Here is a 22,768-nt window from a genome sequence, read left to right as displayed (position 1 = left end):
TCCCTCTCCCCTGGTCCCACACCCCTCCACGTCAATGCTCTCCCATGCGCCCAACTGCCCGGGCTTGTCTGCCAGACCAGCAACAGGGCAGACCCCCTTGCCACAGCCCGTGCCCAAGGTCTGCCCCAATTCCCACAACTCTGTGCCTTGATCTCTAACAAAACCAATGACCAAGGCAACAGAGTTGTCACCCACGTGGTTCTAGGTCATCGAAGGGTGGCAGAACTCTCAGTCACTACGCAGGGCAAGTCCTTTGGAAAACCACGGGATGCATGTCCAGGACACCCTCACAACAAGGCCACTGGTGGCTCCCTGGCCAAGACGATGGATTCCAGCTCCAAGACAAGCACCCTTGCCAGAAAGCACAACTGCCCCCCAACTGTGCCCACATTCCGGCCTCAAAGCATGGAGTGTGGTGGGAAGTGACGCAAAGCCTGGGGGTATATTTCCAACAGACCAAGAGGTAGCAAGTGCTGGGGAGAAGCACGTGTAGAAACCTCTCCAGCTGGGGGCCAGTGAACTCAGGGGAGGGGGAGGGAGCATGGCGGGGCCTGACAGCCCCCACCTCTCCTTCCGGCCCTGCTCGGCTCGCCCACTCACCTCTCCAGTGCCACTCACGCTGTGGGGCCTCTCCCCTTCGGGCTCCGATACTGCGGAGCGAGAAAAGGTCCTTTCACTCCTGCCCTCCGAGCCACTCTGCCTGCCCAGACTCTGCTCGGGGCTCAAGGGCACGTCGGGCCTCTCCAGGCAGTTCAGACACTCCTGGTCTGCAGGTGCCTGGAATCTTCCGCCAGGCATTCTTCGCTTCCTATAGTTTTCAGGAGCAGGCAATGAATTTAATACCTTCTGTGCTAACAAACTTGACTTCTGAGAAAGGGCAGGCTCCTCAATGTCCGTGGAATCTGTGAAGGAGGGTGGAACAGAGCCCTCAGCAGACCACGTTCTCTGGCCTCAGTGACAAGTACTGTAATTTAAAAAGGTGTGTGCATGCATGCATGTGTGTGTGCTCGTGTGTGCATGCATGTGTGTGGAAGTGGAAAATCCACCCAAAAGTGATAAAACTGAGCTATTAACTTTAACAAATCAATCAACCAACTACTATGTTCTTGATGAAATCATGTATGACAAACAAGTGCGTAAAAGCTTAGAATTTGGGGATTACAGAGGACTTAACAATTTGTTCCTATAGTGGACTTTGTTAACGTATCAGTACCTGGGACCCTCCCTGCCCCAACAGACATGGCCTCACGGCCACAGGGCCACATCCCTGAAGTGGGCTCATACCAAGCACCGGCCGGCACAGGGAAGAGGTGGGGGCCTGTGCACTGCAGACAGGGTCCTTCTCTACAGGCAGGCTCTCCCTGCATCCCATCCCTGCTGCTGACTTGAGGCACCATAGCACTGAGCTCGGTCTGGACTCTGCACACCAGCCCAGCTCCCCAGGTCCACACCCTTCTCCCTAGGCCACCCTCCAGTCCAGTCCCCTCCTCTGGGCTCTTGCTGCTCCCTTCTCACATGGCATCAACAGCTCCATGGCTCCTCAGGCTCACTGAACTGAGGACTACCCTAGCAAATCTGTGCCGCAAGTGCTTATGACCTGAGTAGACAACAGTCATCCGGCTGCTGGGTCAGAGGTCATCGGCACCCTTGTTCCACGTCCATCGCTGAACCTCACCAAGTCTGCCTGAACGCTGCCTCTTGCTGGGACTGGTCTGCCATACCCTCTGGGACAGACCCTCCCATGCACCCTCTACAACCCAAACACACAACAGCCACTCACATCACACCACCTCACCCCACCCCTGCCCTGGGGACAGACACAGCCCAAGTGCTGCCGTGCCACCTCACCTCAACCTGTGACCTGTGTTCTTCCTTCTCCCCTTCCAGCCCACCGCCTCTGCATGAGCCCACTCTCCCAAAACGTACGGTGGATTCTGGCTACCAGGAATCAGCAGAGCAAGCCACAGTGGGGGTAAAGTCAAGTCTGAGTGCCTCAGGGATGCAGAAGATGGAAAGATTGAGAACTGTTCTGGGTCATGGGAGTCTGATGAGATGTGGCAATTAGATATGCTCTGTGCACCTGGACAAAATCCTGGACCAGAAAAAAAAAAAAAAACCATCAATGGAACATTTAGTGAAACATGAACAGGGTCCGTGGGTTAAGTGGCAGGTCTGTCCCATTCTGTAGCGTTAAATGCTCGTTATCCAGGAGAGTATCGTTGCTTTTAGGGAACCACACTGGAAAGGTTAGGAGTGACAGGACATCTTCCTGTTCCAGATGGTCAGAAAGATGGATAATAGTGCATGTGCACACATATGTGTATACATCCCTAATTATGTACGTACATACGCACGTGTGCTCACACAAAGATGCACACACATACATACACATACAACATACATGGCACCCACGTACCTGGTGGGTAGGGGTGGGGCACAACTGAGCAAATGTGGTAAATGCAAACTTTGGGGGCATCTGGACAAAGCAGACATGAAACTTCATTGTTCCGTTGTGGCAGCTCTTCTGTGACCACTCGAAAATCCACGGGGACTACACATCGATAAAGAGGTCTGAACATCAAGCACATGACGTGTCTTGATGAAGAGAGGTAAAATGATGAACCCTGATGATGTGGGGGTCCCGTGCACCCCACGCCACCACTGTGAGGTCTCAGGATACAGGGGTAAAAGCAGCTGGTCGGCCATACTCTGCTCTGCAGTGGCCACAGGCAAGCCAGGCAGGTCACTGGCACAATCTACCCACTTCTAAAGGCCCTGCGAACAAGCCTCAGGAACGTGCTAAGTTTGCTCATATGGGGAGGTTTCCTGACAACTCTGCCACACACATGCATACAACACTCCCAATTTACTTCTTATTTAATTTTCTTCAACTTTTTTTGTTTTTTTTTTTTGAGTGAGAGCACAAGCAGGGCAAAGGGGGAGGGAGGGAGAGAATCCCAAACAGGCTCCATGCTCCATGTAGAGCCCAATGTGGGGCTTGATCTCATGACCCTGCGATCATGACCTGAGCCTAAAACAAGAGGTGGATGCTTAACTGACTGAGCCACCCAGGTGCCCCTCATTTTAGTTTTTAAAATGTAGCTACTGTCCTAACCTGCACCCTAGTGTTCAGAAGATGTGTATGTGTGTGTAGAGAAAAGCACCAAGCATTTAGGGACTAGACTCTACAACCTGGATCCACCATACGTTTCAGTGTCTGGGATTCTTTCCTAAGGCATCTCAGAGAGCTCCACAAATGCACAAATGTATTGAAGACAGGAGGAGAGATTTCCGTGATGGCACACGGTGAACACCCGCACCTGCTAAGGAGCTGACAGATGCCGCATGAGACTGCTCACCTGGGTGGGGGGCAAAGTGTGTGTGCGGCCCACACTGCGGCGGGACCTCCCCACAGTACTGGTTCTGTAGCCTCTTTTCTGGACCACAACCTCGAGAGCTGCATTTCCTCATCTCGTGGCCTTTCTTTATGGAATCTCCACACTGGTACTGTATTGGCTGAGGACTCATCAGGTGTCTGGATTCTATTTTATTAAAAAACATTTTAAAAGTTTTATTTCATTAGAAATGACATTTTAACCTTCTGATAGTGTATGACAGCTATCAAGCACACAATTAAGTAAGAAAACGGAGACTGAGCAGCCAGCCTTGCAGTGACAGTAGCAGGTGCCACAGCCGGTACTGGACCATGACCGCCTGACCTCAGCACTTACTGCCCGGCTGGTACTGGCACAAAGACGTGACAACCAACAGAATGCCATGCAGAATCAGAAGGAGACTCAAGTCAATTGGGTTAAGTATATGCCACAGTTACTGAGTGAGAAGACAGTCTCTTCGCAAATATGGGGCGAACAAAGATTTCTTTTCAGGACACCAAAAAGCACAAACCATGTAAAGAAAAGAACTGGCAACCAGACTCCACTGAGAACTTCTGCTCTTCCAAGCACGGTTCTAAACCTGGCAGCCTGAGCGCCCAGCATCTCCTAAGCTAAGGGAACATGCCCTTGTGGCACAGACGGACAGCAGCCTCACTACAGGACACTTTACCTTCTTGTCTACTTCGACCTTTTATGTCTCCTGTGTAGTTGTAGTCAAAGTTCTGACTTTCTGTCAGAAGTCTATAATCCAAACTACTGGTATTTACAAGTTCACAAAGCCTTCATACAGATTCCGTACTTAAAGGTGAGTTTTCTAGAAAGTACAATTGTGTGTCTGGAAGCCAGTAATTACCAGCATCCCAGAACAGGTTGGCCCAAGGGGCCTTTGTGGTGGAGTAGCAGCCTACCTTGGGAACTAGGGAGGTCAGCCTCTCGCCCCCTCTGGCTGGAGCTTGTGCTCCCGGGAGGGTTGCTCAAGTCCCACTCGCACTCAGCAATGAGGTTCAGGACCGCCTCATCATCTGCGTCCATGACCAAGCATTTCTTGGCTGAGGGGTCAGTGCACGTGGCCCTCGAGTGGCGCAGTCTGCAAGGAAAAGCAAACTCAGTGCTGTCATTCAAGCCAGCATCACGCTCCCGACCGCATGGACCCTGTGAAGGAAGACGGGTGCTCTGCCAGTGGGGAGGAGGTGGTGCACTGCAGAAAATGGCTCTGGGTGCCTCTACCACAGAAGTCAGTGCAGGACTTCCCCAGGATGATGGGTGATGAAAAAGGGGTCATGTGATGTCACTATGCCATCCCAACATCCCAGTAGGGTCTGTTCAAGAATGAAAGTTCCAGAAAGTTCCTGTTCTGAAACCCCCTAGTGCATTCTCTTCTTAGCATATCCACAATGTGATGCATTTGATCAAGAAAGTTAAAGGGAATGGTGTTTGAAATTTCTGTTTTTACATTAAATGAAGATGTTTCCACACTGACTGAATATGAGATGTTTTAGATACAACATCCCAGCCAACTGCGACCCTCCACATGAAGGTGAACACACACAAAGGGGATTTACTTCCAACAAGGGCAGAAATCTCTTCAAGATAATAATCATCTACTATGAACATTGGTTTTATGATATCTGATCATACTTTAAGTCAATACTATTCATTATTTTCTGCTTCTGAGAATTTTCCACCTCACTGCAGAGGCAAGAGGAGTTGGGTTCTTTTTTCGGTCTGCCTAGAAACCTAACACCCGACACATTTCTGCCTCAGGGGTCTCCATGTCACCTGTGGATCACATGCTGCACCAGGCCATCTATTAGGCCTTCTGAGCTCTAAATTCCATAACAGCTCAGTCTTGAGATTGTCAAGGACAGGTAAAATACAGAATACTGCTGGAAGAAATTAAAGACATAAATAAGTGGAAACACACCCTATCTTCATGGATTGGAGACTATGTTAAATGTTAAAATGACACGACTCCCCAAAGCAGCCTACAGAACCAGCGCAATACCTATCAAAATCCCAATGGCATCTTGTACAGAAATAGAAAGAACACATCATAAAATGCATCTGAGACCTCAAGGGATGCCAAATGGCCAAACAATCTTGAAAAAGAAGAGTCAGCATTAGAACTCAGATTTAGCAGAATTGCCAACATTATTAGACTAGGCTTTAAAACAACTCCAAGTAATAATACTAAGAGATCTAATGAAAAAAGTAGACAACAGGGGCACCTGGGTGGCTCAGTTGGTTAAGCGTCTGACTTCGGCTCAGGTCATGACCTCACAGTTTGTGGGTTTGAGCCCCGCGTTGGGCTCTGTGCTGACTGCCAGCTCAGAGCCTGGAGCCTCTTTCAGATTCTGTATCTCCCTCTCTCTCTGACCCTCCCCTGCTCATGCTGTCTCTCTCTCAGAAAAAAAAAAAAAGTAGACAACATACAAGAACATGTGGGAAATTTAAGCAGAGAGATGGAAATTCTAAGAAAGAATCAAAAAGACATACTAAAGATCAAGCACATTGTAAGAGAAATGAAGACACCTCTGATGGGCTCATCAGTAGTCTGCACACAGCCAAGGGAAGAGCGTCTGAACTCAAGGAGAGCTCAACAGAATCCTCCAAAACTGAAAGACAAAGAGAGAAAAAGATGGAAAAAACCCAGAAGAGAATACTCAAGAAATGAGGGACAAATCACAAAAGGTGTAACACATGCTTCTTGAGAACATCAGAAAGAGAAGAGGGGGGGAAAAAAAAGGAACAAAGAAAATATTTAAGTCTGAAAGTCTGAAAATTTCTGTAAATTAATGTAGAACACCAAAACCTGTGTCGAACACAGATCCAGGAAGCTCAGAGAACACTGGCAGAGTAAACAACCAAAAGTTTACATCAAGAAATATATTCAAACTGGAAAAAAAATCAAAGAAAAAGAAAAAAAAGGCTGAAATAAGGCAAAGGGGAAAATACTTGATGTGCAGAGCAAGGAATGTAGGAATTACATCTGGCTCCTCCTCAGAAACCATGCAAGTAGCAAAAAAGTGAAGCATTTAAACTGTTGAGAAAAAAAGCTACCACGCCAAAATGTGGTAACCTACAAGATTATCCTTCAAAAGTGGAAGAGAAATAAAGACTTTCTCAGATAAACAGAAACTGCAATGTGTTGCCAGTAGATCTGCTCTGATGAGAAATGTTAAAAGAAGTTCTTTAGAGAAAAGAATGATGCAGGTCGGAAACTCAGATCTACATAGAAAGGAAGAGCATTGGGCCACCTGGGTGGCTCAGTCGGTTGAGCGTCTGACTTTGGCTCAGGTCGTGATCTCACAGTTCGTGGGTTCGAGCCCCATGTCCGGCTCTGTGCTAACAGTTCGGAGCCTGGAGCTGCTTCCGATTCTGTGTCTCCCTCTTTCTCTGCCCCTCCCCGCTCACACTCTCTGTCTTTGTCTCTGTCTCTCTCTCAAAAATAAACATTAAAAAAAAAAGTAGAGCACTGATCTAACAGATGACAGTCTGAAGTACCAGCAACAATGTCATATTTGATTACAGATGCCCATGTATTAATGCAGTTATAGCTTATGCATCAATGAAATCAATGACAGGACCAATACAAGGGACAGGAAGGTGGAGTTAAGAATGTTTTGTAAGTATGAGGTTATTTCCACTGTCCATGAAGGAGTGCAGTGTTACTTGAAAGAGGACTTGGATGAGTTGTAAAGGTCTACTTCATACTCTAGGGGAACCACTAAAAAAAAGTAAAAATATAAGTATAACCGAGATGATAACAAAGGAGAAAAAATGGAATGGCATAACATGCTCGTTTAGAAACACAAAAGGAAGAAACAAAGCAGAAGAACAGGAACAAAGAAAACAGGAATGAACATGGTAGATATGAATCCAACTGTACCAATAACCACTTTAAACATCAGTGGTCTGGGGCACCTGGGTGGCTCAGTCAGCTAGGCGTCCCACTTCAGCTCAGGTCATGATCTCCCAGTTCGTGGGTTTGAGCCCCGTGTCAGGTTCTGTGCTGACAGCCAGATCAGAGCCTGGAGCCTGTTTCAGATTCTGTGTCTCCCTCTCTCTCTGACCCTCCCATGCTCATGCTCGCTCTCTCTCTCTCAGAAATAAATAAAACATTAAAAAAAATTTAAACAATGGTCTAAACGTTCCAATTAAAAGAGATTCAACATGGATCAAAAAATAAGATCCAACTACACATTGTCTATAAGAAACCCATTTTACATATAAAGGTATATATGGATCAAAAGTAAAGGGATAGTAACAAATACACCACGCTGACACTATTAGAGAGAATGCAGGAACAGCTACATTAATTTCAGATGAAGCCAACTTCAAAGCAAGGTAACTTATAGGAATAAGAGAGGCATTATACAAAGATAAGGGGATCAAGTCTACAAGAAGACACTGAAGGCCTTAACCTACAACACCTAACAACAGAGCATCTAAACACATAAGGCACAAACTGACAGAACTACAAGGAGAAACAGAGGAGCCCAGCACCGCAGCTGGAGACCCCAGCACCCCTGTATCAGAAACGGACAGACCTGGTAGGCAGAAAATCAGTAAGAACACAGCTGAACTCAACAGCACCATCAATCAACGGGCTATTCAGACATCTATAGACCGCTTCATCCAGCAACAGCAGATTACACGTTCTTCTCAAGCTTCCATCAGACCTAGATAAATCATACTGTGAGCCATAAAACAAATTTTAACAAATTTAAAAGAGAATTCATAAAGTATCTGCTCTCATACCACCACTAATTGATAACAGAAAAAGAAATGAAAAAGCCTAAATACTTGGGAAATTAAAGAGCAAGTCCCTAGGGTACCTGGGTAGCTCAGTCAGTTAAATGCCCAACTCTTGATTTCGGCTCAGGTCATGATCTCACAGTTCATGAGTTTGAACTCCGCACCAGGCTCTGCACTGACAGCATGCAGGCTGCTTGGGATTCTGTCTCCCTCTCTCTTTGCCCCTACCCTACACACAATTGATCTCTTTCTCTCAAAAATAAATGTTTAAAAAAATAATAAAGAACAAATTCCTAAATAATATGACATGAGTCAAAGAAGACATATCTAGAGAAATTTAAAAATATTTTGAATTTGGGGCGCCTGGGTGGCTTAGCCGGTTAAGCGTCCGACTTTCGCTTAGGTCATGATCTCGCGGTTCGTGGGTTCGAGCCCCGCGTCGGGCTCTGTGCTGACTGCCAGCTCAGAGCCTGGAGCCTATTTCAGAGTCTGTATCTCCCTCTCTCTCTGACCCTCCCCTGTTCATGCTGTCTCTCTCTCTCTCCTAGAAATAAATAAAAATATTAAAAATATATATATATATTTTGAATTAAATGAAGATACATCTTAACAGAATTTGTGGGATGCAGTGAAAGCAATACTTAGAATGAAATTCACAGCACTGAATGCGTATGTGAGGAAAAAGAGTAAAATCTAAATCAATAAACCAACCTTCTATCTTAGGAAATTAGACAAAGAGCCAATTAAATCCAAAGAAAGCTGAAGAAAAGAAAAAGTAACAATCAGAGCAGAAATCAATGAAATTGCAAACAGGAAATCAACACAGAAAAATCAACAAAACCAAAAGATCTTTAAAAAGATCAATAAAATTGAAAAACTTCAATTCCAGGTTAATTAAGAAAAAAAAGACAGGGGCGCCTGGGTGGCTTAGTCGGTTAAGCGTCCGACTTCAGCTCAGGTCATGATCTCGCGGTTCGTGGGTTCGAGCCCCGCGTCGGGCTCTGTGCTGACTGCCAGCTCAGAGCCTGGAGCCTATTTCAGAGTCTGTATCTCCCTCTCTCTCTGACCCTCCCCTGTTCATGCTGTCTCTCTCTCTCTCCTAGAAATAAATAAAAATATTAAAAATATATATATATATTTTGAATTAAATGAAGATACATCTTAACAGAATTTGTGGGATGCAGTGAAAGCAATACTTAGAATGAAATTCACAGCACTGAATGCGTATGTGAGGAAAAAGAGTAAAATCTAAATCAATAAACCAACCTTCTATCTTAGGAAATTAGACAAAGAGCCAATTAAATCCAAAGAAAGCTGAAGAAAAGAAAAAGTAACAATCAGAGCAGAAATCAATGAAATTGCAAACAGGAAATCAACACAGAAAAATCAACAAAACCAAAAGATCTTTAAAAAGAACAATAAAATTGAAAAACTTCAATTCCAGGTTAATTAAGAAAAAAAAGACACAGGGGCGCCTGGGTGGCTTAGTCGGTTAAGCGTCCGACTTCAGCTCAGGTCATGATCTCGCGGTTCGTGGGTTCGAGCCCCGCGTCGGGCTCTGTGCTGACTGCCAGCTCAGAGCCTGGAGCCTGTTTCGGAGTCTGTGTCTCCCTCTCTCTCTGACCCTCCCTGCTCACGCTGTCTCTCTCTCTCTCTCTTAGAAATAAACAAAAACATTTAAAAAAAATAAATCTTTAAAGAAAAAAAAGACACAAATTACTAATATCAGAAGTGAAAGAAGGGTCACAATGACAGATCCCATGGACAGCAAAAGGATAATAAAGGAATACTATGAACAACTCTACACCCACAAATTTTATAATATAATCAGACAGACCAGTTCCTGGAAATGTACAATCTACCAAAATTCACACAAAGAGAAATGGATAATCTGAATGGATGTATATATTAAAGACACTGAATCAATAATAGCCCTCTGAAACTAGGTCCAGATGGGTTAACTGCTGAATTCCACCTAACATTTAAAGAACACAATGATACCAATTCTCTATAATCTCTTCCAGAAGACAGATACAGACAGAATACATCCTAACTCATTCTATGTGGCCAGCGTTATTTTAATATACAAGAAAACTATAGTCCAATATCTCTCATGAATACAGATGCAAAAATCTTCAACAAAATATTAGCAAATTGCATCCAACAATGTATAAAAAGAACTACACACCACAACTGAGTGGGATTTATTCCAGATATGAAAAGCTAGGTCAACATCTGAAAAGTAATGCAACCATCACATCAAAAGACTAAAGAAAACTCATATGCTCATATCAGTGGATAAAGAAAAGCATTTGACAAAATCCAACATCCATTCCTGATGAAAATGATCAGCAAACTACGAATAGAGGGGAACTCCTCAACTAGATAAAGAACATCTACAAAAACCTGCAGCTAACATCCCTCTTAGTGGTGAAAACTAGATGCTTCCTTGCTAAGATCAGGACAAAGCAAAGGTGTGCCCTCTCATTCCTTCTTTTAAACATCATACTGGAAGTCCCAGCTAATGCAATAAGAAAAGGAAATAAAATATATACAGATTAGGAAGGAAGAGATAGAGTTGTCTCTGTTCACAGATACATGAATTGTCTGTGTAGAAAATTCCAAAGAATCAACCAAAAACAAGAAGGAAAAAAACCTCCTGGAACTAACAAGTGGTTATATGGCAAGGCTGCAAAATACAGAGTTCTAAGTTTCATTGTGTCCCCCCCGCCCCCTCCCCACCAAAAGATATGAAGTCCCAATACCTTGTACCTCAGAACATGACCTTATTTGGAAATGGAGTCTTTATAGAAGTAATCAAATTAGTAGGAGACTGGGGTGGGCCCTAATTCAACCTGACTGGTATCTTTTGGGGAAACTGGGACACAGAAACTAACATGCAAAAGGGGAGATTGCATGAAAAGACACAGGGAGAAGACAGCCATACATCTAAAGAGGACTGGAGAGAGACAGCTGCAAGCCAAGGTACACCAAAAACTCCCAGCAAACCACCAAAATCATGGAATAGATTCTCTCTTACAGCCTCCACAAAGAATCAATTCACCAACACCTTGATTTCAGACTTCACCCTTAACACCTGTGAGAGAACAAATTTCTGTTATTTTAAGCCATCCAGTTTGGGGTACTTTTACATCAGCTCTAGGAAACTAATGCATAAGGTTAACATACAAAAGTCAACCGCTTCCTACATACCAGTAATGAACAACTGGAATTTGAAATGAAAAAAGGCAGTGCCACTTACATTACAAACAAATGACCTATCAGATATAATCTAACAAAACCCGTACAAGATCTGTTTGAAGAAAACTACAAACCTCTGATAAATGAAATCAAAGAACAACTAAATAAATGGGCACTCCCTGCTCATAGAGAAGAAGACTCGATACTGTCAGAGTGTCAGTTCTTCCCAACTCAATCTACAGATTCACTGAAGTCCAGTCAAAATCTCAGCAAACAATTTACATAGAAAAGCAAGTTTACATAGACGCAATAACCAACAAAATACTGAAGGAGAACAAAGTCAGAGGTCTGACACTACTAGACTCATAACCCCACATGAAGAAAGGGACTGGGCAACTCCGTGGAGTCTCTCTTTCTAACAGCCACCAAGCCCATTCCTGAGGCTCCACCTTTATGACTGAATCACCTCCCAGAGGCTCTAGAGGTTAGGACTTCCATGTATGAATTTGGGGGGCCATAAACATCCAGACCATTGCACAGGGTACTGGGAGCAGCTGTCTACACAGTAATTAATCTAGTCTGAAATGGGAAAGTGAGGGAAGGATGGCTACAGTGTATGTAGCTGAGGGAAAAGGAGACCCCAAGGATTTGGAATTGATCTTGAGAAATCAGAACAGAAACTGGCAAAGTATGGTCCACAAAGTCAAATCTAGCCCATTGACTATTTTTCTAAATAAAGTTTTACTGGAACATAGTCATCCACTTAAGTATTGCCTATGGCTGCTTTCATGCTACAAAGGCAGAGGTGAAATGTTGAGAAAGAGATCATATGGTTGGTCCACAGAACCTAAAATATTCACTCTCCATCCCTTTTCAAAAAAGAATTTGGTAACCCCTACATTAGAGGAATTTATGGATAAGATAAAACACATAGTGCAAGAAAAAGAAAACCATTAAAAGCTTCAGACGAAACAAAATGGTATACAAGAACACACATTTCTAGCACATTATAAGCAACGTAAACACAGTTTACTGATTTTGCCCTTTAAGATGAACCTACAAAGACATTTTCTGGTTTCAGAACACATTTAAATATTATCAACCGTCACAGTGTACAGTTAAACACAGTGATGCAGCGGCCAGGGGCTGGGGGGTGGCACAGAAGTGGGGACCGGCAGGCACAGGGGCCCGCTCCCACAGCACAACTACACACGGCACCGCCAGCACTGGCCACAGACCGAGAACACGGGAAGAAGGGTCATCTTCCACAGACTGTTAGCACCGGGGTGGGGGCGGAAGGGCCTGAGGCAGTCAGCGGTCAGCTACTGCGTAAAGCACTCACACCCATAAAAGGTGGTGTGTTTGTAGCGTGTGGAGACAAGAAAGTAACTCAAACAGGAAACAACTGCAGAAGTAAGCAGTGGCTGCCTCTGAGGCAAGGGCCACGGAGGGGACAGGGTGCTGTGACTTCTTATCACAAGCCTTTCACACGACTTTTTACATGTTATTACTTTAATAAACACTTTAATATTATAAAACAACCATGGAAAACGTGGACAGCAGGGGGAGAGAGCCACTGCCCCACCCCCATTCGCCTGAGCCCCCACTGGTAACCCAGCGTTTCTCCTTTCCTCCTCTGCACGCCTGCCCTTGAAGTGGCAATCAGCACACAAAGACGCTTCTCGATTTTTAAAAAAAAATTTTTTTTAATGTTTATTTATTTTTGAGCGAGAGAGAGACAGAGCATGAATGGGGGAGGGAGACACAGAAGCTGAAGCAGCTCCAGGCCCCGAGCTGTAAGCACAGAGCCCGAGGCGGGGCTCAAACTTACAAACTGTGAGATCATGACCGGAGCCGAAGTTGGCGTTTAACCAACTGAGCCACCCAGGCACCCCAGAAGTTTCTATCTTTTAGGTAAACAGTCTATCAACAGGCAAGTCTGAACAGCTTCTCTCAATGTTCAAATACCACTTCTGTTCATACCTTCCGACTCGCAAAACAGCTGGGGCGCTCTGCTTTGAGTCCAGTGATTCCTCCGATGCGAAATGCAGCCGGGATGCGTTCCGCTCACTCTCTCTCACAGGACGATCATCTAGGGAGAAAAATGCCAGAGAACTAGCAAATGCCACCAAGAAGCAGGTGACAGGCCCCCAACAACCCAGCCCCCCAGGGGCACCTCCTAGCTGCCTTGAAGCACATCACCTTCCCCTTGGGAATGGAGGTACCCCCATCACCCACCCTGCTGCACACTGCCTGGGACCAGCACTGCCTCCTATTGTTCAGGGACCTTCCATCCCCTGGAGCCAGCTCAGCCACAAGCATCCCCCGTTAAGTCCTGGGTAGACCCAGTAAAGGAATGCTGGGCTCTGGTGGCTCCATCTGGTTTTCCAGATGACAAACACCAATTCCAGGAGGGGCGGCCTGCTCCCGTAAAGCTAGTCCTCAGACACCACTGTGGAGGCCAGCTGTTGCCCATGGGAAAATACACATGCAAATTCGCACATGGGCACAGCCTTCTCGGCACGTCTACCTTCTTTCTACGCACATTCTCGGGACTGGAGGAGGTTCTGGAACCACACTGAGCACACCTGAGATGTCTCTGTGGATAAGAATTCTGAACAAGCTAAAGAGTAAATGCCGTGGCTGTGTGTCTGGGCCTAGGGTATGCATCCTCAGACTGGAGTTTCAACTGTCCCCACACATGAGCCCTGAGCCCCAGAAGGCCTCTACTCATTTGTTACTCCTGGGTCATACCTAAGAGTAAAATGGTTCCCAATATTGAAAGTCAATGCTTTGCAACTTTTAACACATCCTACCAGAGAACTAGTGTTACAAATAGCGGTTAAATTCCAAAGCTGCCTCCCAAAGAGCATTTAACTGAGGCACACCCCAAAAGCATACAACTACAACAGGGAGTAAATGAGTAACAGATCAATAATCACTTTCAAAGCAGAAAACAAAGGAACTGTGACAATCATACAGACGTGCTTCTGGGAGCTAGGCCCCTCTGCTTTCTGCACGTGGACTGAGAAACACAACTGCTTGACAGATGCCATCTCTCGTGGCGTGGACACTCGCTCAGGGCTGACACACAGCTCCACTCACTGAGCCTTCACTTCACTTTTGAGCCAGTTCCAAATCCCTTACTCTAATACTTCTCTGAATTGTTCTACGACACATTCAGACTCAATGGAGCTAAAACCAAATGCAAATGCACATTCACCCCAAATCTATACCCCTTCTGACTTTGCAACACTCTCCCAGACCCTGAGCCCCCACCACTGAGTCCCCAGATGCCCTCTCACTGTTCTCCTGCCCACATCCCTCCGGGGAAGGGGGGGCCTCACCTGCTCACCTGGAACCAGGGCAGCTCCAATCGTACTGGGGACCCCGTGAGGCAGAGTAAGCCTTCCAAGGGTTCTAGGACTCCCGCATGACCCTGACCTTCAACTGTGTTCCTTCTGCACATCTGAAAGTATCTTCCTTATATCCCTTCTCCACACAAACACTCTAGGATTCTGAAACTAAAACTTTTATAACAAAGGGAAAGTAATGATTTAAGACTAAAGATAGCAAACTTTTCCCATAATATGGACTGAAATGCCTCTGGAAAAAGAGTCAAATTCAACTATTTATAACTGGTGTAAAAACCCAGCACATATTCCTCCTAAATATCTAAAAGTTAAACATCGAAATTCTAAGTAGGCTTGAAACTAATCAATGTGCTAATGGGGATTGGTCAAAGATACCCACAGAGGGACACCCACTCCCAACCCTGGGCCCAGGCAGGTACGGCCCAGCAGAACAGCCAGGCTCCCCAGAGCCCATCATCCACAGTGCAGAGGGAGCACCTGGAGGTAATCAGCACATACTTGTGTAGCAAGGTGTTCATGAAAGAATCTACACACAGCCTGTGGGTTTGCCACTGGATGCTGCCAGGATAGTGGCCACGGTAGGCCCATAGCTCAGTAACTAACACACGGAATAACAGAGGACCAACGTCTTCCCTGACAAGTGCTGCTGTGATTTGGGTTTTACTTTGGTTTTGGTAGGTCAGCACTGGGGAGATCGAGACACCCAAATTCCCCCCAGCTTCACCAAGCAGGGCACTGGCCCTCAGGATTAAGGACATGCTGATCACTGGGGACAGAGAAGAACACTGCCCCTCAAGCAGACATTCCCACACCTCTACCACCCGGGACTTGGGCCCCTTCACAGAAGAGGACTGAGTGTCCGAAGCTCCTTCTCCATGCTCTGCATGCCCTGAGGCTCATACTCCAGCTCTCTCCTTGGAGGTGCAAGGTGGGGGCGGGGGGGGAGGGTGGCGCGTGGCATCAGCAGTTCACCGGCCACAATGCTCGGCCACAAAGACAACTCCTGGTATCCGGGCAGGTGGGTGGTTAAGGTGTCACTATGGATGGCTTCCCCAAGCATGACCCTCCAAGCTGCTAGGGTCACTGGGCACTCTGGGAGCTCTGCCTGCAAGCCTGACACAAAGATCTGTTTCTTTTAGGGATACGGGTTACTAAGCCAGTGGGTAGCTGTACCCACCGAGAGGACCTCACCCTCTCCCATCCCTATCACCTGGGGAAAGGGAGGGCACAGGAACCTCTCTTCCTATATCCTTCCAGGCAGATGTGAAACCAGCTAAGATCCAACTGCCTTGCTGAGCCTGAGATGAAGCCCGGGGAGTCATGCACAGAAATGGCACCGGGCATTCAGAGAGTATGTCCAAGCCAATCAGCAGGAAGTGGAGGGCCCGAAAGGGACAGAGAAGCCTGGCTCATACCGGCGCTCATGGTCTCCCCGGCAGGCGCCTGTGGCCAGAGCTCCTGGCCATCCTCCCAGGCAGCGGCTCCCACAAGACTCACACTGGGAAACGCACAGACTCAAGCAGGGGAGAAGAAGGTCAACTTCTGAGAGCACAAAACACCTCTCAGTGCTCCCATGAGCAACAGTATGAGCACAGCTGTGGCGCCTACCCAGCTGCCTGAGCTTCGGGAGCATGTGCACGACAAAAAGGCGGTAATCAGATTCGTTCTTCACCACAGGGTTCAGCCGAAAGTCCACGTCTGTGAGCTCCGTCAAGGAGTGGAGCCGAAGCACTTCAGCTAATGAGGAGATGCAGTTGTAGTAGAGATTGAGACTTTCCAGTGCAGTCAGGAACTGAATGCCCTGCCAACGGGGCAAAACCTAGCATCAGTTTATACTTTCAAAAATGAACAGTGAGATGGGCCATCAATACGAACCAATACCAACCTCATAAAGCACCGGCAGGGACTACATGCCACCGCCAAGAGCAGCACCAAGATGGAATGTGCTCCACGCCACGCAGGTTTGAAACGTCACATCTGCAGAAGTGCTGACCATGGAGGACAGCCCGTATCTACGGAGTTCTCACAGTTTCATTTAATCCGCACACAGCCCCACACACTAAGAACTGTTACTGCTCCCACTCTACAGCATAGAAACAGCCTGGGGGGGTTGAGCAAGGAGCCAGCCCTGGGTGGTGTATCCTGGACTGAAACTCCTGGGTGATGCCGACCAGGGTCTGGGCTCTCTCTATAATATGAGGCAGGAGCCCCCTCTCCAGAAGTCATGAGCGGTGTTTACACAACCCCCCACCTGCCATCACCTGGGTGATTTCTCACCTGCTCACCAGGACCAAGGGCTTACCAGGATGTCACCAAGAGTCAGATTATAAACAGATGTGAAGTGCAAAATGCGAATTAAAAAAACAAACCTGAGACAAGGATGGACAGTGACCAGCACACAAACACTAGTCTTTCAGGCCTTATTTTATTTCCTTTAAAGATACAACCATCTTCATCAGAGATGGGAGTTTTGGTTGTCAAAGTAGTTTAAAGGTATAATGAGATGTGTAAGAAATCTATAGCTCGGGCGCCTGGGTGGCTCAGTCGGTTAAGTGTCTTGACTTCAGCTCAGGTCAGGTTTCTGGGTTCGAGCCCCGCATCAGGCTCTATGCTGACAGCTAGTTCAGAGCTGGTGCCTGCTTCAGATTCTGTGTCTCCCTCTCTCTTTGACCCTCCCCTGCTCATGCTGTCTCTATCTCTCTCTCAAAAATAAATAAAATATTAAAATAAAAAAAAAGAAATCTATAGCTCACAACAATGAACACAAGAAAAACAATGCAATATTTGCAACCATTGTTTAGTGTACAATCTACATATATGATAAGCACAACTATAAAACATACTGTATTGTTACTATAAATATACTTTCTACTGCTACTGATAGCAATAAAATTTCTTTTAAGAAACAAACCTAAAACTTACCTCTAGACTCACCAAAGAGTTGCGTGAGAGGTCTAAAGATTTTAAGCCTGTTAAATTCATCAAAGAATTTCCTAGGTGAGTAATCTTTTCTTGGTAAGTTCCAGGAATTGATAATGACCGAAGTTCAGCTAAGAATAAAAAAATCACGAGATTTTAACCTTCCTTTTCAGTGAAAATGTATTACTGTAATAAGAATGACCTACAGCAGCCTTAGAATCTGAAAAAGTCACAAAAACAATACAACTCCAAGTGTGATACTGATACTACAGGAGAGAACCACATGCAGGGTTTCGGCTCACGTTCACCTCCAAACCTGCAGGCCCATGAACGCCCTGCTCCCCACCCCCTGCTTCTCCCCTCAGACGCTCTCCCACCAGGACTGCCCTCCTAACTGGGCTCCCACTTTGACTCCTGGCTGCTTCACTCTGCCACCTGCACATTCCCCACGCAGGGATCGCAGTCTGGAGCCCAATGGTCAGCCAACCTGATGACTCCACGCCGTTACACGCGAGGACACAGAGTGTGCCCTACACGCCATATGCCTCTCTGTGGCACAGTCAACAAGCAGCCATTAAATGAATGTTGCTACAAAAATAAGTTTCAGTAATCAAAAAGACAGTCTGGGCCCGAGCACACTAGTACTTTCTCAGGAAGAGTTGTGTTTTAAAACATATCTTAATTAAATTTAAAACTGATCTGGGGGCTTCCATTTCCAGACAAGACACAGTAGACCCATCCACCCTACTCCCACTCAGGTACTGCACCCAGAACAATATATGAAACCAGCGCCAGACAAGTCTGGAGGGTGGGGAACAGAAGGCCAACTGTCTAGGGACTCAAGGAAACAGTCCAGCAGTGCGGGCCCTATGCTGGTTTGGCATCTGTTTTGTCTCCCTTATGTCCCCATATGAGTGCCAAAGAAGCTGGCGACATACAGGGGCGCCTGGGTGGCTTAGTCGGTTAAGCGTCCGACTTTCGCTTAGGTCATGATCTCGCGGTTCGTGGGTTCGAGCCCCGCGTCAGGCTCTGTGCTGACTGCCAGCTCAGAGCCTGGAGCCTGTTTCAGAGTCTGTGTCTCCCTCTCTCTCTGACCCTCCCCTGCTCATGCTGTCTCTCTCTCACTCCTAGAAATAAATAAAAATATTTTAAAAAATTAGCAATACAATAAAATCTAAATTGAAGCTACAATTTACATATTAACCAATGCAAAATTCTCTCCAAAATTTAACTTCACAGAATGCTCAAAAACTCACCTTTATTCAAGGATAATAGATTNCAGAGTCTGTGTCTCCCTCTCTCTCTGACCCTCCCCTGCTCATGCTGTCTCTCTCTCACTCCTAGAAATAAATAAAAATATTAAAAAAAAAAAAAAAACAAAAGAAGCTGGCGACATACAAATACCACGGACACTGACTGAAAAATAAGGATAAGACTGCTGCCCATGGTAGAAGGACCAGGAAGGGGTGGTCTTGGAGGACAGACTCCTGACATCAGCCCCACTCAGCTCAACAGCCAGCAAAAAAAAAAAAAAAAGAAAAAGAAAAAAAATCCACCACACACGTGGCCTTGCACAGTGGCCAGCCCTGGGACGGGTGAGAGGACGCTGACTACCACCAGGGCTGCAAGGAGGTGGCCCACAGGCATCTACAGAGGCCGTGTGGGTGACAGGAGCCTGGCCACTACCTCAGCCACAAGGCAGTGCCCACTCAGTGCCAAGAATGTGTCACAAGATTCAAATAAGAAACAGAGACTCTCAGGACCCAAAATGTCCATGACACAATAAAAAAATGACCAAAACCTGAAAAAAATCTCAATTTAAATAGAAAAACAATCAACCCCAACACTGAGATGACAGAAGTCATAATTATTTAACAAAGAATTTTAAAGCAATACTTTAATGAACAATTATGAACACTCTTGAAACAAATGATAAGATAGGAAGTCTTGGCAAAAAAACCCCCATAAGATTTAATAAGAAAAAATAGAAAGTTCAGAAACATAAAATACAATAACCAAAGCAAAATTACCATAAGAAGCAGCTTAGTAAACAGCATGGAGATAACAGAAGAAAAAAATTCACAGGGAATGCAAAGACAGATTGATCAAAATTGTCCTATCTGACCAGCAGAGAGAAAACAAGACTTAAAAAAGAAGTGAAAGAATGAATGAACAGAGCCTCAGGGGCCCATGGAAAAAGGAATTTAACACTTTTGTCATGAGTCCCCATGCAATCCCAATTAGAGTTCCAGAAAGAGAACGATAGTATGACTAAGAAAAAAATGTTCAACAATTACAGAAATAATGGCTGAAAATTTACCAAATTTGGCAAAAGACATCAAGCTACATATTCAAGAAGCTGAGAAAACCTCAAACAGAATAAAGACTAAGAAAAGAAAAAAAAAGAAAAAGCCATGCCCAGATACATCAGAAATAAACTTCTAAAATCTAAAAACAGTGAAAGAGGGGCACCAAGGTGGCTCAGTTGGTTAAGCGTCCGACTTCGGCTCAGGTTATGATGTCATGGCTTGTGGGTTCAAGCCCTGCATTGGGCTCTGTGCGGATAGCTCAGAGCCTGGAGCCTGCTTCAGACTCTGTGTCTCCCCCTCTCTCTGCCCCTCCATGCTCACGCTCTGTCTCTCTCAAAAATAAACATTAAAAAAAAATTAAAAACAGGGGCGCCTGGGTGGCTCACTCCGTTAAATGTCCAGCTTTGGCTCAGGTCATGATCTCACGGTTCGTGGGTTCGAGCCCTGTCTCAGGCTCTGTGCTGATACCCAGCTCAGAGCCTGGAGCCTGTTTCGGATTCTGTGTCTCCCTCTCTCTCTGACCCTCCCCTGCTCACACTGTCTCTCTCTTTCTCTCAGAAATAAATAAAAAACATAAAAAAATTTTTTCAAAGAAAAAGGGAATGAACAGAAAACAAATAATAAAATGGCATACTTCCAACTAGCCTACATTAACAATTCCATTAAATGTAAATGGTCTAAACACACTATAAAAGAGACTGGCAGAGTAAATAAAAATGAACCCACTATATACTGTCTACAAGAATCTCATTGCAAAGATAATGATATAGGTAAGCTTAAAGATTACAGAGTAAATAGGAAAGATGTGCCCTGCAAACATGAATCAAAAGAGCTGCAGTGGCTACACTAGTTGATGTCTCAACATAGAAAATTATTAGGGGCAAAGAGTAACGGTACATATGTTACAAGGGTCACCCCAAATCCCAAATATGTAGGCATAGCTCCAAAACATATGAAGTGAAACAGAAATAGACAAATCCACAATTACAGTTACGGACTTCGACACTCCCCTCACGGCAACTAATACAATCAGTAGACAGAAAAATCAACAAAGAGGGGCACCTGGGTGGCTCAGTTGGTTGAGCTTCCGACTTCGGCTCAGGTCATGATCTCACTGTTGGTGAGTTCGAGCCCCGCGTCGGGCTCTGTGCTGACAGCTCAGAGCCTGGAGCTGCTTCAGATTCTGTGTCTCCCTCTCTCTCTGACCCTCCCCTGCTCATGTGCGCTCTCTCTCTAAGAAATAAATAAAACATTAAAAAAAAATTTTTTTTTTAAAGAAAAAGAAAAATCAACAAAGATACAGAAGAATTGAACATCATCAGCAGCCAATAGGATCTAATTGATGTTTACATAACACTCCACTCAACAACAGAGTACACATCTTTTCTGGTGCACTTGGAACATTCACCAATACAAACCAGATCCTGGACCAAAATCACACCTCAACAAATTTAAAAGAATTAAAATCATAGAGTATATACTCTGACCATAATGGAATCACACTACAATCAATAACAAAAGGGAAAAAGAAGAGAAAATCTCCAAACACACAATGAGAAAACACACTCCCACACAATCCACAGGTCAAAGAAGTCTCCAGGAAAACCTAAAAATGCACTTTAATAAAATGAAAGTATAACAAAATTTGTGAATGCAGCTAACGCTGTGCTTAGAGTAAAATTTACATCACTAAATTAAAAAGTATCAAATCAATAATCTAAATCTCATCTCCAGAATCTACAAGAGAAGAGTAAAATAAATGCAAAGTGAGCAGATGAAAGGAAATAATAAAGAAAAGAATAAATAAAACTTGAAACTAGCAAACAATGGGGAAAAACCCATCAAACCGAAAGCTGACTCACTGAAAAGGTTAATACAATTGACAAACCTTTACCAAGTCTAAAATCAAAGACGTAAATGCAAAATCAAGAATGGAAGAAAGGTTACCACCATGGACACCAAACATTTACCAGGCTGGTAAGGGAGCAAACAGCCCTACACACGTAAGTTCAACAACTTCCACGACAATGTCAATTTTACAAACCCCAGTCATAATTCAATCACAACTCCCAATAATAAGAATAGTTTTTACAACAAACAGAGAAACTGAATGTGTCATTTAAAAGCTTCAAATACCGGGGCACCCAGTGGCCTCGGTCCTGATCTCAGGGTTTGCGAGGCTGCTGTAGGTGCAGAGCTTGCTTCCCATCCTCTGTCCCCCTCCCCCCCCTCAGAAATAAACATTAAAAAAAAATCTTCAAGGCCTATGTGGTTTCTGTGGAAAATTCCAACAAGGAAGACTCAGCACCACTTCTACACAACCTCTTGTAGAATACACACGAGGAAGCAACACTTTCCAACGTATTTCAGGTGCTGAGCTTCAGGCTGATGCCAAAACCTGAGAAAAACGGGACAGAAAGAAAACCCGTGACCCAAGTCCCCATGATCCCCATGAACATACATACAAAAATCGGAGACCAAGAACACAACAGAGTTGTGCAGCCGGAGCGGAGGGCACGTTTTCCCCGGAAGAAGACTGCGGGTTCCAGTTGTTTTAAAAGCCAACCTCAAACCACCTTACTTACGGGTGAAAGAACACCCCCCCACCACACTGGGACCCCCGCCCCCCTCGCGTACCCCCCCCCCGCCCCGACCTCACTGGGACGCCCGCCCCCTCGGGTCCCCCCCGCCCCCCTCGGGTCCCCGCCGCCCCCACCACACTGGGACCCCGCCCCCCTCGGGTCCCCCCCCCGCCCCGACCTCACTGGGACGCCAGCCCCCCTCGGGTGCCCCCCGTCCCGACCTCACTGGG

At 45.6% G+C, this 22,768-nt stretch overlaps 1 protein-coding gene across 5 annotated transcripts in view; it reads right to left on the bottom strand.

Moving 5' to 3' along the window:
- Positions 1–22,768, bottom strand: part of CEP72 (centrosomal protein 72) — a 38,253-nt gene that overhangs the window by 14,794 nt on the left and 691 nt on the right. For 3 of the 5 annotated variants that reach the window (XM_039238000.1, XM_039238005.1, XM_039238004.1), the window contains exons 2-7: positions 17,651–17,778; positions 16,337–16,529; positions 13,338–13,446; positions 4,304–4,482; positions 3,360–3,542; positions 601–902 (exon numbers count right to left, since the gene is read on the bottom strand). In XM_039238000.1, the coding sequence (XP_039093931.1) occupies positions 601–902; positions 3,360–3,542; positions 4,304–4,482; positions 13,338–13,446; positions 16,337–16,529; positions 17,651–17,778 (1,094 nt within the window). Of the gene's footprint in view, positions 1–600; positions 903–3,359; positions 3,543–4,303; positions 4,483–13,337; positions 13,447–16,336; positions 16,530–17,650; positions 17,779–18,082; positions 18,160–22,768 lie in introns of those variants that run through there. The other 2 variants (XM_039238003.1, XM_039238002.1) reach the window with 2 other exon arrangements.

This window comes from Hyaena hyaena, unplaced genomic scaffold (assembly GCF_003009895.1).
Source record: "Hyaena hyaena isolate Hyena2069 unplaced genomic scaffold, ASM300989v1 scaffold_134, whole genome shotgun sequence".
NCBI classification, from domain to species: Eukaryota; Metazoa; Chordata; class Mammalia; order Carnivora; family Hyaenidae; genus Hyaena; species Hyaena hyaena.
Note: the sequence above shows the minus strand (reverse complement) of the source record. Positions and strands in the feature narration are given on the sequence as shown.